This window comes from Atheta coriaria, unplaced genomic scaffold, assembly GCF_025399875.1.
Source record: "Atheta coriaria isolate IRGN ID8LTWV9N9 unplaced genomic scaffold, Caltech_Dcor_3.1 hic_scaffold_13_pilon, whole genome shotgun sequence".
Taxonomy (NCBI): Eukaryota; Metazoa; Arthropoda; class Insecta; order Coleoptera; family Staphylinidae; genus Dalotia; species Dalotia coriaria.
In genome coordinates, this window is record NW_027045455.1 from 648,153 (window position 1) to 663,021 (window position 14,869).

At 34.9% G+C, this 14,869-nt stretch overlaps 1 protein-coding gene and 1 long non-coding RNA gene across 2 annotated transcripts; both read left to right on the forward strand.

Moving 5' to 3' along the window:
* Nucleotides 1-5,802: 5,802 nt before the first annotated feature.
* On the forward strand, nucleotides 5,803-8,957 carry LOC135801780 (insulinoma-associated protein 2-like). The gene is given in 2 exon segments (XM_065315290.1): nucleotides 5,803-6,129; nucleotides 6,132-8,957. Coding segments are annotated over 2 exon segments (972 nt in total). The 5' UTR covers nucleotides 5,803-5,897; the 3' UTR covers nucleotides 6,872-8,957.
* Nucleotides 8,958-11,024: 2,067 nt separating this feature from the next.
* Nucleotides 11,025-12,838, forward strand: LOC135801767 (uncharacterized). Its single transcript, XR_010550434.1, has 5 exons — nucleotides 11,025-11,356; nucleotides 11,454-11,824; nucleotides 11,877-12,192; nucleotides 12,251-12,437; nucleotides 12,497-12,838. It is a non-coding gene; the product is annotated as an uncharacterized lncRNA (long non-coding RNA).
* The last annotated feature ends 2,031 nt before the right edge of the window (nucleotides 12,839-14,869 follow it).

Genomic DNA, 14,869 nt, shown 5'->3' on the forward strand with positions numbered 1-14,869 from the left:
CCCCTGAAATCTCCAAATCAAATACCAGCAGACCAGCAAACCAATACATGTACCGAATCAGAATTAAACTGTGGGGTACAAAGCAAGAGAAGAAACAATGTTGCGTGTTTGCCACCCTCGTACCACACACACACATATATACAGTGAACACCCTGACAGAGACGTGACACAACTAAACCCCGAGTGCGTTTTGGTTTATTTTTCCGCCCCATCAAAGTGCAAGCACGTTGGTTTCGCTTTGCTGCGTTTCTGATCACTGGGGCGATTTTTGATCACTGCACGCTGCAGATGAACAAGTAGATATTGAATAAATGCATGTAGGTGTGTCATTAGCAGGGAATTTGAGGGACATATGGCAGCGTGAACGCAAATGCATCTGCAGGAGTTTAACCACGTGTTTGACCACGTGTAATGGCTTGCAGCTTGCAGGAAAAACGAAAATTTTACATAATTTGTGCATCTGCTTAAAAAGAAATGTATTTTAGGATATTATAAAGTTGGGTATTAAGATGGATGCTAAACACGCGTGAATAGTTAGGTTATGTTTGTAATGCGTGTTCAAAGCACATTTATTAACATAATTGAATCAATTACTTATTGTTTCGTTTGTTCTTGGACAAAGCCAGAAATATGAAATTAAAGACAAAGTCAAATCATGCACAATCAAGTTAAAACGCTCTTTTATTGCCGACATAAATACAATTTACGATCCTCTTGAGAGAAGTTAAAAATTACTTAAGTAAATCATCAAAATTTATATCATGAAATAATTGTACCTCAGTTAAATGAATATCTACATGATGGAGATATGTTGTGACATTGCGATAAATAATTAAAGAGTAATTGATTTAACAATTTGCCAGTCGTCGCCGTCCCGTTTCGTCTTCGCATGCGCTGAATAATTCAATAAATCGCTAATGAATTAATTAAATTGTCATGTCGCCCGTCTTCGCCGATCGCAATCCTTTCTCGCCGACGCGCCGCCTCCCGGATAACATCGGAACGTTTTGCTGGCGCACGGCACGGCGCGTTTAATTGCCGCCTATTGACTCCGGCTAATTTGCAGTTGTACGCACGACACGCTGAGGCGCCGAATGTAACTTCATTGCCGCCGCCGTCGACGTTTCTCCACTCGCGTCGCGTTTTTAATTAATTAATATTCATACGCGGAACGCGGCACTTGGGCGCATCGGTTTGCTGCGTTTGCATCTTTTATGATGAACGCCAAAGTTTTCGCGTGCGAGGATGCAGGAGTAAATTATTATGGATTCGCATTGGTGAATTATGCACGAGCGAAAATTGCGAAATTGTCAGACTGCCGATGATAACTGCAAATGGAAAATTACGGTGTAAACGAGTCACAGTTGTAATGGATGTGATAAAACCCAATAAACGCGATTCGATTTCATTGGAAATTTATGTTTTCACAGGCAAAAGTTTAGCTTTTTGTTCAATGAGCATGAAATTCTGCATTAACCAAACATAACCTATTTAAATTTAACCTAAAATATCAATTTTTGACATTTTCACATATTAATTTGACAGAACTGTCCAAACATTAAAATAAAACAAAATACAGTCAGTAAACTTGAAGCAACTGTTGATTAACTGTGTCTAGTATATCAAAGAAATGCCGTCGTAGCATATTGTCGAGTGCAGAGAGTGCTACGACCCCGTTTTTTTAAATATACGTACAGTAAAGCAGCTGTCTGTCTGTCCATCGTGTGCTCCTGTAGCCTGGTGATTTAATTCCGCCGAGGGGTGAAAGCAAGCACCAGCAAACATGGCGTAGCATCATGCTGTTAGAATACCTTCAAACCTATTATTACAGTAAAAAAGGAAGAGTCTACTTAAGCATAAGTTATTTCAAACTGTTAATGTTAACACCGTGGTGTTGAAAGTCCCGTAAAATACGTCTTCTAATTCTTTTCTTCCAATAGAAGTAAAGGTGTCTACATTGTGGGCATTTGATATTTCCTCGCAAGTTGCAAGTTCGGCAACCCGAGTACCAAGTGTGGATGTGTGGAAAGAAGCCACTGTCTGTCTGTTTTACTTTGTTAATAGACTTCCGCTGCTTGCTTCCTTTCGCCTCCTCACATGTTACATTACGCGGCGATATATCCGAAATATCCGAAATATCGAATTATATCCACACGCTTTCAGCACCGGGGCGAATAAAATATCAAAGCCGGAGGACCGGAGAATTAATAGGCCGGAATCAACAATGCCACCATCATGCCACCGTACCCTGTATGTGCATTCAGTGCTCTATAAGTCTGCGATTAGGGAATAAAATGCGAATGGAGACTTTCGCATCCTAGGGCCTAGGGGGACTTCTTCATTGAATTTGCACACAACAAAAGAGGATTCATGAAAGACGTCGGTTTTTTTTTGCGCTGGTTTTGGGGTAGTTATAGGGACGGGGTCGCGTGCGAGATTTAGCTATGGCACGCGAACGTGTTTACACCCCGTCCTGATATTCTGACCACTTGCATATTTTTACTATGAGAGAAGAGGAATGGAACGAAGTGTGTCACACTTTTGCATCACTAGGGTGGTAAATGCTTAGGGTTCATGGCGTTTTGATTTCTAGTTTTTATATCAATGAAATAACGGTATTTTGGACAGTGCCAGGTTTCATTATTTGAATCCCAGGGGACAATTGGGATTTTTTTTAGTTCAATGACATTCAAGGGGATGTTAGGGTTCTCGACGTGATGGATTCTTTTATTTGGTCATTACGTAGAGAATAGCCACTGCATTTTTCGTTTATAGCCTGAGATTCCAGAGTAAATTGCGACATTTTTCTAGTTTCAGCAAAGTGTAATAAAGACATAACATTCATTGATCATCTAGAGGGTGTAAAAATATCTAAAGTAATTATTCCACACAATTAAAGCATTTTTAGGTTATGTTTGTAAAGAAATTTGAACTTTTGACAGTTTGAACAGAAATATAGCCAATATTTCACTGCATCATTGTATTAATTAAAATATTTTATCAACTCGTAACGGTTGGTAGCACTCCCATCAATTCTAGATGCTGCCACGTGTCCAGCCCCTAATTTAAACATTTAATTTAAACACACAGTCTCGTTACGCGCTACGTCCAGCACGTTTATACGGCATCAATCCTAACCTATTCATACACGCCGAGGACATCAAGCATGAAGCATGCAGTCACAGCGCGTGCCGCGAAAGACACGTGCCAACCTGGCAACCATACAAAACACCTTGGACACACTCTATGCATTCGAGTTGTAGGTTATGGGTTTTAGGTAAATACGAAAATACGGTCTACTGCTATAAGGACTGGATGAAAAGGCACACGACAGCATGCCGCGTGCGCATTTTTTCTTTTCTTTCAATATCCACTGCGTCCCGAAACCCAAGGGGGAGGAATTGAGGTGTGTGCGTATTCAGACGCGTCATAGAAGTATGAAATTAAGAACTATTGAAAACTACGAGCAGAATGCCGAAGCCCGGTGTCTGGTTTGATTCAAGTTTATACAAGGCTACAGCTACAGAGGGTTGATTTATTGATACAGGTAGCTGTGTGGCACACTTCAGACGTCGGTTGGATTAAATTTGCACACTCGCGCGCCGTAAGCAGCCGTGTTTTCGATATTTTGATCAAAGGGGGAGATGCAACGGGTGGTTAAAGGGTGCTGGGTGCACTTTCACCTTCATCTGCAGCGACAGCATAGGGGTGCATCAGAATGTTGAAGAATTGAAAGAAACGCGTGCGGGATGAAGACAATAGGTGCGTTTGGCTGGCAAAGGCTGCAAAAACGACAGCTGCAGTAATATAACCTCAAAAGTGTAAACCACACCAAGAATAAAAATACGATGTATTCTTTAAGTTAAGAAAGACAACTTATTTTAATCTTTATTTGTCATAATACCACCTTACAACTTATTCTACTACTAAAGAAACTAAAGTGTGAAAAGTATAAAGGGTTAAAAAGGGTGTGTAAGGCACCAGTTTTGATAAATACCTTGTAAGACCTTGTAAGAAGCACACACAAAAGATTTGTTTAGATTTGTCCGACGTCCGGGCATTGTGCACTTCCTCAACCTGCTGTGATTTGAGGCGTTTGAGGGGTTGCTATTCATGAGCCGTATCTTGACGCCCCGACGCGCGCGATTAAGAGTCAAGACACACCCTAATTGAGACGTTCCCCTTCGCATCCAAGGAGGTAATTGTAAAGTGTTTACCAAGGCGTTTACAATCGGCGGAACACTTCTTAGATAACGTCACAACATGGGCGAGGGGAGAAGTAAAACCGACAGGTACTTATACTTATTGACATAAACTTGTTTCTTTAAGATAAAACTTTATCAAGTGTTATTTATACAATAAAAAACATTGTGTTAGTTACAACGTTTATAACTCAAGAACGGCTGGGCAGATTTTGATGATCTATGATTTGTTGGATAGGTTTTATCTTAAAATAACAGAATAAATATTAAAATTTTAAAAATTTTAATTTAAAAGTTGTTAAATAGATAAAAATACATTTAGATATGTTATATTTGATTATTTTAAATACTGTGCATTATGTGAATGCTATCAAATTAATGATATATAGGATTAAATTTAATGATTTATCAAATATGTTTTATGTAAGAATTTAGATTCAGGATGATTGCCTGAGGGTTGGAGCGAAGCGAGGTGAGTGAAAGTGGCCGATATCGAAGGTCGGCGAGACAATGAAGTGTAACGGTCGGCCGGAGCAGCTGACGCTCATCACCCTCGACGCCTGGGTGCTAATAACACGCGAGCGATAAATATAAATCGTACGGTTTTCAGGGATTCCGTTACAGATGGCTGCGCGCACACCACACACCCACCCCCGATGAGCCGAACACCTCGAGGCCTAGACCGGACGTGAAGTATCAACAATGATTCATCTTTTTTAAATATGAGCATTGTACCGGAACGGACAATATCGATAGGTAGGTTGGAAATTAAAGCATTTCAGAACATAGAAGGTTTTTTTAAAATGGTTTATGAGTGCGTTATGGGGTAGCATGACATTACATGCGTGTTTTTATGATTAAATTTATCGTGTTTTTCCCCTTTTTAACCGCCAATTTTCAATTTTATTACTGATTGCTTGTGGGTTGCACAGGAACACTTAAAATTTGTGTTGTATGCGCTATGAGTATGAAATATTTTGTAATTAGGCTTTTTTCCGTTAGAAATGGGCAGAAATATTATTATATTTTGTTATGTTGAGGTTATACTAGTACAAAAACTTAATTATGTTAAATTTAATTCATAAAACATATTTTTGGAATTTAAGAAAGGATATTGCGTTTATTTTACTTTCAACCCTCCAAATATGTAATTTGATAACATTGGTTCATAATAATCATGTAAAATTTATATTTTAAAATTGTTTTTCTTCCTTTACAGCGCGAAATCCCAAAAAAATATAAAAAAATCATCCTAAAAATAAAATTCATTTCAGGACGAACTGGAACCTGGAGGCGTTCCTCTGCAATCCGGTTGGCAACGCGTTCCTGCGCATCCTGCGAGCAAACCGTTCGACATCCCAGCGAAAATAGAGATCGCACATCTCCTGAAGTTCCCGAGCCCTTGCGATTCAGAAGCAGAAAACTCTCCGATGCATCGGCATTGGTCGCGCTCCGCCCCAGCGCCGGCATGTCACCACCAATCCGATGCACACGTTCTCCCACCCCAAGCGGGCCTCGTTCACCTCACACAATAGGTGGAAACGTGGTATAAATGCCCAGCTACCCACCGAAGAACTACAAGTCCACGTTGAATCACCATCAGCGTCACATCACAACACACATTTGAAATGGTCTAGTTCTAGATCAACTAGACTAGTGCGTAAAACACAGTGATCACAGAGTGTTGCGTCTGGCATGCCTCGCGTCTACCACCACCAGGGACATGAAGAACACTTCTCCAGCGCAGTGGGCGCTATCAACGCGCTCAACGTGGACGCGATGCCCTTCGCGAGATATCCGCCTTTTGGAGGTGCCACCGATGTGCTCCAGCTGCAGCGACTTGGGTTTGACCCACAGTTGCTATCCACAGCGGCTGTTATCCAACAACAATTGCAGTATTTGAGATATTCCGAACCACTAGACTTTTCCTATCCCTTGATCTTTCTGTGAAACCTTCAACTACCACTGCTATAAACACCTTAAACACTACATTACTACGAGAAGATGTAGAATCACCCATAACACCTCCATGTACTCCATCTCCCAATAAAAGACCTGTTTCTCCCAAATCCCCACAATCTCCACCTGAACAACCTGCGAAGAAACCAAAAACTGCACATACCAAGAAACACAAAGCCACCAGAAAGTTAATCTTTGATGAAGACAACTCCAGCCCAGTTTCGGGGACGATTATTCGAGAACTGCGTCCTGATGAAACATTAGTGGTGAGAAAAGGAGATATTGATCCGGCGTTTAACGTCGTTGAAGTCACTGACGAAGCCAAGGCGGAACTTGCCAAAATCGAAAACCACATTGGCGATTACGTCTGTAGGCTATGCAGAGAATTATACGAGGATGCGTTTGGTCTGGCACAGCATAGATGCAGTCGTATTGTCCACGTGGAGTACAGGTGCCCAGAATGTGACAAAGTGTTCAATTGCCCAGCTAATTTAGCATCTCATCGAAGATGGCATAAACCTCGTCCTGGGGTTTCTAGTAATAAGGAAACTAAAGTCTCGGAAGAAATTCTTGATGGTAATGGAGAAATTGCTGGTGGTTCTGCTGGAGGAGGTGGTGGTAACGAAATATTTCCATGTAATGAATGTGGGAAGAAGTTTCGACGCGTTGCGTATCTTCGTAAACATCAGACGCTGCACCAGGTAGACTGACAACGGTTGCATCAGAGGATCCCGGCGGTGGTGCGGCCAGTTCCGCGGATGGCGTCGACTTTTTGGCGCCCGCCGCCACTGCCCCCGGCCATTGTTGATGTCGGCGCGATGATGAATACAGCAGGTATGAATATGAAGATGCGATGCGTGTGGGATACTGGTATGGTTATCTAAGAATCATTTAGTTTAGGATTTTGTGAAAGAAATGCGCTTTTTGTGTTTATAACTAGTCAAATATCTAAGTCATGAGATTATAGTCCCAACGGAAATAATTGAACATTTAACTTCTAGTCACGTATTTATTATAGGCAACCCAAACATCACAAAGGATACAAAATAGTCAAGTCAAATCTAGTCTTATTTTATTTCTAGTCATTTTCTTAAGTACAAAATTGAAATAAAATCAAATCTAAGACACATAAATGAGAATCTAGTCAACTTAAATTTAGTTTACGTTTATTCTAGTCGTTTTAGTCTGAATAATTTTAAATTCCTCATAAAATCTAGTCAGGATTTAATTTTTTGTAGATTTTTGGATAGATATCAGTATTAGACGTCCAGATAGTCCATACTTGTATTACATTCCAGCATGTTTCAAAAGAAAATTCAAATCATAATTTTAGTCATCTAGAAGTTTGTATAACCGTCGTTAGTCATAGTCATTTCTAGTGCCATTAACTTGCGATAATACGCAATATTCATATTAGTCATTTAAACCAAAATGTGATATTAGTTTTATTTGCTTTCGATTTTAGAGATTAATCACGGATAACTAATCAAAACTAGTCGCTAATTTGAGTTGTCACAAATTCAAATGGGCATTATTTTAGGTTTATACTTTAATCATAGGCAACCCAAAATACTTAAATTTGGTTTCTTGTACATTTATTTGATAAATCGTCAATTATCATACACACGTTCCTAAAAGAGTATTATTTAATTAATTCAAGTGTCGAAATTTGTCAAAAATTGTTTTTGCAACTTGCGGCTCGCACTTAATTTGTAATTTAGTTTATTCTAGTCAAAAACTAGTCAAAACAAGTAAAAATTCAAGAGTCATTAGATTTTAGTTAGTTTTAAGTTAAATAATTTTACATTTCACTTCATTTAAACGCATTCAATTGTCAATTGTAGTTTAATTTGATTAGTGCGGGCGATTGGGAAAAAGTTTGCAATAAGCTTAAAGCAGCAACTTATCTGCACTCAAAATTTAAATTAGTTTTTAGTTCGTACTTAAAATGCCCGTTTAAATTTCATGATGAATGCCAATTGGGATTACAAATGCCAGTAATAACTTTTTAACAACATATATCAATAATATAAGATAATAAATGTGATATTATTTTAATTAATTGAATAAATCTAGTCTAATCTAGTCTATAATTGTACGTCTAGTCACGACATAATGTTAGGATATTAAAATGTAAGATTTTATTTATATATTTATGATTTTTATTTTTATTTAAATTTTTTGTGCCGTCAAAGACGGCCAGAAGGCGAGTGTATATCTAGTCAAAAATGTGCACACGGTCACGTAAACCATTCAGCCATGCGAACGCCAAAAAGTAAACTTTTAAACAAATTGTATGTAAATTATAAATTATAAACATGTCTAATGTATAAAGTGTAAAATTATGAAGGGGTTTAAAGTTTACGGCGTAAATGATCTCATTTTAACTTTAAGTATAGTTTTAAAAACGTTGTACAAACAAATTGTCACTATAATGAACTTAGATTAATGAATTGTAAACGTTAAGAGATTACGTAAATAAAATAAAGTTATTAATATAATATAAAATAATATATAAGTAATGATTGTCATTAGTTAAGATTATAATAAAAATATAAATCTATACAAATTACAAATCCAATTATATAACAAGTAAATCTTAGACAATTGTTTGTTACTAATACTTTGTGTACACATTTAAAACTTTTGTTTGCGCCGTATTTTCATAAGTAATGTTTGCTGATTGTATTTATTCTGATTTATTGTGTTTTTGTGTCATTATTAGGATTATGTACTTAACTAGAATTATTTGTATGGTTGCAAAAGATAACGAATAAAATTTGTATAAGTTCTGAATGCTGCATTTATTTGTGAAACATTGAAAACCAAATATTTTACCTTATTGCATTGAAATCACGACTCCAGTTCCAGAAATTATTTACATAGCAGTTACATTATTGCATATAATATACTACATGTTACTACGTACATTATATGCAAATGTGTGTAGTTGGTTGCCTATAGTAATAATTTTAGTAAAATATTTTCGGTCGAAAGACAGGGTCGAACTTTTTTGGTTAAATTATTTTCGGTCGAAAGACAGGGTCGAACTTTTTTCGTTAAATTATTTTCGGTCGAAAAACATGGTGGAACTTTTTTGATTAAATTATTTTTGGTCGAAAGATAGGGATAGGGGATAGGGACATCGAAGAAAAGATTTCGTCATAAAAAAGTCAAATCTTTTCTCTTTTTTATGTCCGAAATTAAAAATTGGAATTTTCAACTTTTGTTTGCAGAATCTAAACAAACGATTAATTCTTATCAATAAATCTTAGTAAGCTTTTTTGATCTTTCTTTGTTTAGGCCTCAAAATTAACCCAAGAAATTTATCAATGCTAGATACATGTATCTACTCTATCTTTTGCTCCTATCTTTTAAATCTTAAGTCAAATTGCAAATAATTATTAAAATATTATGCCAGTAACATTGTTTCCTTTAGTAATCAGCAATAAAAAATCTCATTTTTTAATTTCTGAAAAAAATTACATTAATTGGCACAAATTTGGTGGAGGCGCCTGACATTTAAAAATAATTAAAAATTAACAATATAATTGGGTAAAGCAACTTATAATTGCTTTCTTTACACAACTTCCTGCATAATAATTCAAAGGGTTTGTCTTGTGGGCGTATTTGAATGCAACATGTACTTGCAGCGATACTTAATATCCAATTATCTCGGGAATTAATGAAGATAACCGAAAACGGAAAACGGTATTGCATTCACCCAAAAATTCTACATTATGTAAGACTTTCAAATTTCCATTTTTAAGATAGTAAAAATTGATTTTCCAACGCGATTTTCTAGAAAAGTACAAAAGTTAGAATAAAACTTTTTGCATTTTCTTCATGCCAAAACAAGCCTCTATGAAATGGCAGATTTATTTTTTTGATTCTATGAAGTTGACCAAAGACCACTCAAAATCATCAAGAGGTTACACTTGCCTATATTTTGGCTCAAAAAATATTTTGTAAGTTAGAAGAAAATGGAAAACGCCAATCGATTGAGAATTAAAAGGGGATGAAAGATATCTGATCAGTTTTCCGATAACATCAATATTTTGGAAAAGTGAGGTGAAAATCGAAACAGACCAAATTGAACCACCCTTCAGATTTTTACAAAACTTTCTAACATGGTATAGAATCATGCTAGGAGTCCATTAATGTTAGTTTTGTTTCCCTATCTTAATTAGTTTTTGAGTTATTGACCATTTTCAATAATTACGTAAGTGCTGCAAACAGAAAATTTAAGGTGTTATATAATATAGATTCTTTCCCTGCAGCCGAATCTGAAAACCATTTTCGTTTATCTTTATCGGTTTTCGAGAAAAGTGGAAAAAACTGAATTATTCATTCTTCCATCATTTCTTACGCAAAAAATAAAAAGTGAAAATATGACTTTTTTATTACAGAATATTGAAGAACATGAAAGTTGGGATACTTTATCTTAACAAAAATTTGTCCTATGATGTACCGTTTTATTCATAATCACTATATTTCAATTTCTTTCTAAGCAAATTCAACGTGTTAAAATTGTTAATAGGACCTAAACGGTTCTAGTTATGAAAAAATGTTACTTTAATATTCGATGTAGACTTAATTAATCTATAAGAATCTGAAATCAGATTTCAAAAATTCCAACTTTTAATTTTAAACATAAAAAAGATAAAATATTTCTCTTTTATGACGAAATCTTTTATTTCGGCAATAGCAGGTTTTGTAATAATATGAATTTTTAAATTTTGATAATAATTTATTCCATGTTATGTAATAAAAAACATCATTTCAACGGAAAATATTTTAAAGAAATAGTTCGACCCTGTGTTTCAGCAGAAAATAATTTTAGGAAATAGTTCGACCCTGTTATTCGACCGAAAATAATTTTTTGAGTAAAAGTTCAACCAGAATTTAAATTTTGTGCACTTTTATATATTTCCTAATATTACGTACACATGTAACATTAATACAACTAAGCAACTACCCTACAATATATTAATTTAATATCGATTAAATTAACCTCTGTTCAAGCAGTGAAGCTTGAATCCGTTGAGCTGTGGTACATGAATTTATTGTTTAACAGAATACGAAGTGTTATCAAGGCATTTCGCTGCCCTTTTGACTAGCAACAATGAATGAAACTTATGTAAAGTTTTATGAGAGCATGCAGGGCAAGTGTTGCCCAAATACCAGCACAATAAGTATGTATATATCTTAAACTCAGCAATAACCTATATAATAATATTTTAATTCCATTGTTTACTATTTATATGTCTTGCAATGCTTTGTTTCTTCTAGAATATTGTGATGACAACTTAGAGTTGAATTGCAACTTCAATGCACTAGATAAAGACACAAGAAATTTTCTTCTTGAACTGGACCCACATATTCCAGTTATCAGGCTGATTTGCCAATGCTTATCATTGTATCATCTCACCATGATTTATGTGGAATTAGGTGATGCTACTGCAAACTGGAAGTCTATCATTACTGCAGAAATGAAAAGACGTATTAGCACAGTTAATTGGGTGACTTCCTGGTATAATCCTAAATTGGCGTTTGTGAAGAAGGCTCATCCTATAGAATTCAGCAAACATTTGTTTTCCTCACAAATTAATGCTGCTTTTACCTTTTCTCAAATAAAATTGCAAATAAATATGGTAAAAATTGTATGTGATTGATATTCAATTCTTACATATTTTCTAATTACTTTGCTTGCAGTTCTAAATTTTTTGAAACAAGATGGCACATTTCACCTGAAGATTCCACATGTATTATTGAGCATGGATAATTTAAGATTTAATGGCTATGAAGGGCCACATACATTGGTTAAAGCACATAAACTGTTTAAGGATCAGTCTATGTACTTTACTCTTTGCTTTCCACCTATACCAGGCATAAATATAAGATATTTTACATCAGCAAGTGAAATTCCTCAAGTGATCAAAGCAAATGAGGAACTGGCATGTCTGCTGTTGTTCTTATCATCTAACGATCCTATTGAGGTCGAAGCTGTATTGGATGAGATAGCAAAACTGTACGTAGTTTAAATGATCTTTTCTTAATTTTATTTTGATTTGCAATTTTATGTACAGACAGACAATACAGATTCCTATGGCTGGATCATTTGGTTTGAGACATATGCATAAGATAAACTGGGATGGACCTGCATCTGCGACTTACGTTGCATTCCTTCGCCAAAAGGACAGTGCCAGCAAGTTCTTTGCAGCTTCAACTGTTGTCGACTGTGATTATGACATTTTTGAGTCGAAGATATTAGAAGTAAGGGTAATGACATTATTTAATGTTGCATATATTAAAGAATCCGTAAATTATTTTAGTTTAAAAACGGGTTAGAGCGACACCACGAGGAATTTCTTCTGTCTTTTGTTTGTTGTGGAAGGAGGAGGAAGGCAGCGGAGGCGAAGACATTAGGCATGCATTTTGATTGCCCTATAATTCAAATGGATGTTAACGGAGAAGTGGGACATGATTGTTATGCTACAGACAATTGCGAGCCAGCGGGTAAAATGATGAAAAGAACATTTCATTATGTTCACAGTTTTACAACTGTCTTGATTTATATAAGTTGGGGAAATCAAAGGGCCAAAGAAAGCAAATGAGGTTTTGATAGGAAGTTGTATAATTTATTTTTTTAATAAAAATATCTTTTTGTTAAACAATGTTTTCTTTCCTCCTATTTTAATGTTTTCAGATTCGTCCTTGCATTGTAATTCTCTATAGAATGACGTTTTTCGGTCGAAAGATAGAGTCGAACTTTTCTCGTTAAATTATTTTTGGTCGAAAGACAGGGTCGAACTTTTTTAGTAAAATTATTTTCGGTCGAAAGACAGGGTCGAACTTTTTTTCATTAAATTATTTTCGGTCGAAAGACAGGGTCAAATTCTTTAGTTAAATTATTTCAGGTCGAAGCACCGAAGATAAGATTTCGTCATAACGAGAAGTCAACTGCTTTCTTTATTTTATGTTTGAAACTAAAAGTTGGAATTTTCAACTTTTGCTTGCGGATTTTAAATAAACGATTAATTCTTATTAATAAATCTTAGTAAGTTTTTTACCTTTCTTTGTTTAAATCCCAAAATTAATTCATGAAATTTAACAGTGCTAGATTAATACTACCTACTCTATCTTTAACTTCAATTTTTTGAATCTTAAGCCAAATTGCAAATAGTTATTAACATATCATGTCAGTAAAATTGTTTCCTTTAGTAATCAGCAATAAAAAGTCTCAATTTTTTAATTTCTAAAGAAATTACATTAATTGGCAAAAATTTGGTGGAGGCGCCTGACATTTAATAATTATTAAAAATTAATAATACCATTAGGTAAAGCAACTTACAATTACCATATTTGCACCACTTCCGGTACAATAGTTCTAAGGGTTCGCCTTGTGGACGTATGTGATTGCAACAAGTACATGCAGCGGTACTTATACCCAATTATCTTGGGAATTAATAAAGATAACCGAAAACAGAAAACGGCATTGTATTCACACAAAAATTCAACATTACGCAAGTCTTTAAAATTTCCATTTTAAAGAGAGTGAAAATTGATTTTCCAACGCGATTTTCTCGAAAAGTAGAAAAGTTAGAATAAAACTTTCTGCATTTTCTTCATGCCAAAACAAGCATCTATGAAATGGCAGATTTATTTTTTTGATTCTATGAAATTGACCAAAGACCACTCAAAATCATCAAGAGGTTACACTTGCCTATATTTTGGCTCAAAAATTATTTTTTAAGTTAGAAGAAAATGGAAAACGCCAATCGATAGAGAATTACAAGGGGATGAAAGATATCTTGTCAGTTTTTTGATAATATAATTATTTCGAAAAAATTGGGTGAAAATCGATACAGGCAAAATTGAACCACCCTTCAGATTTTCACGAAACTTTCTAATTTGGTGCGCAATGATGCAAGGACCCCATTTTTCTGGTTTTTGTCCCAAAATTTTAAATGCTTTTCAAGTTATTGGACTTTTTTATTAATTACGTAATTATGGAAAACTTAAAATTTTTAAGTGGTATATTACGTACAATTTTAGCCTACATAGGAATCTGAAAACCGTTTTTCTTTAACATTAGTAGTTTGCAGGAAAATAGCGATAAACTGGATTATACAGTTTCGATCTCAATTCATGGCCAAAAAATAAAAATTTGAATTTTGAAATTTTTATTGCAGGTAATTAAAGAACAGTTGATTTTAAACACTTTATCTAAGTTACGTTTTGTTATCAGACTAACTATTTAGGTAGTATTTACCAAGTATTTCAAGTGAGTGTAGAAAATCTTTTGGGTGAAAAAATTTAAATATTCAGTTTATATTTGACGATACTTTGAAACAGTTTGAAGAGTCCAATAGTTTAAGACGTTATGAATTGTCATAGTAATTAAGAAAATAATTTTTCCGGACAAATTAGGTCAAATTTTTTATAAGTTTTTGAAGCTGATGAAGGTACACAGAGTAACATTGAACAATTATATTTGTTTATTAAATTTATTCAATAAAATGTAATAATAAAATGTAAATAATAAATTGTAATAAATACATTTAACCACGCAGCAAAATAAAAGACCTGCCTTAATTCCATAAATACATAATAATTGTAATCAAATAACACAGGATCAATTTTACACTAATCACGCAATTATAAATATATTTGTGTCGCACATACTAATTAATATAAAAAAGCAT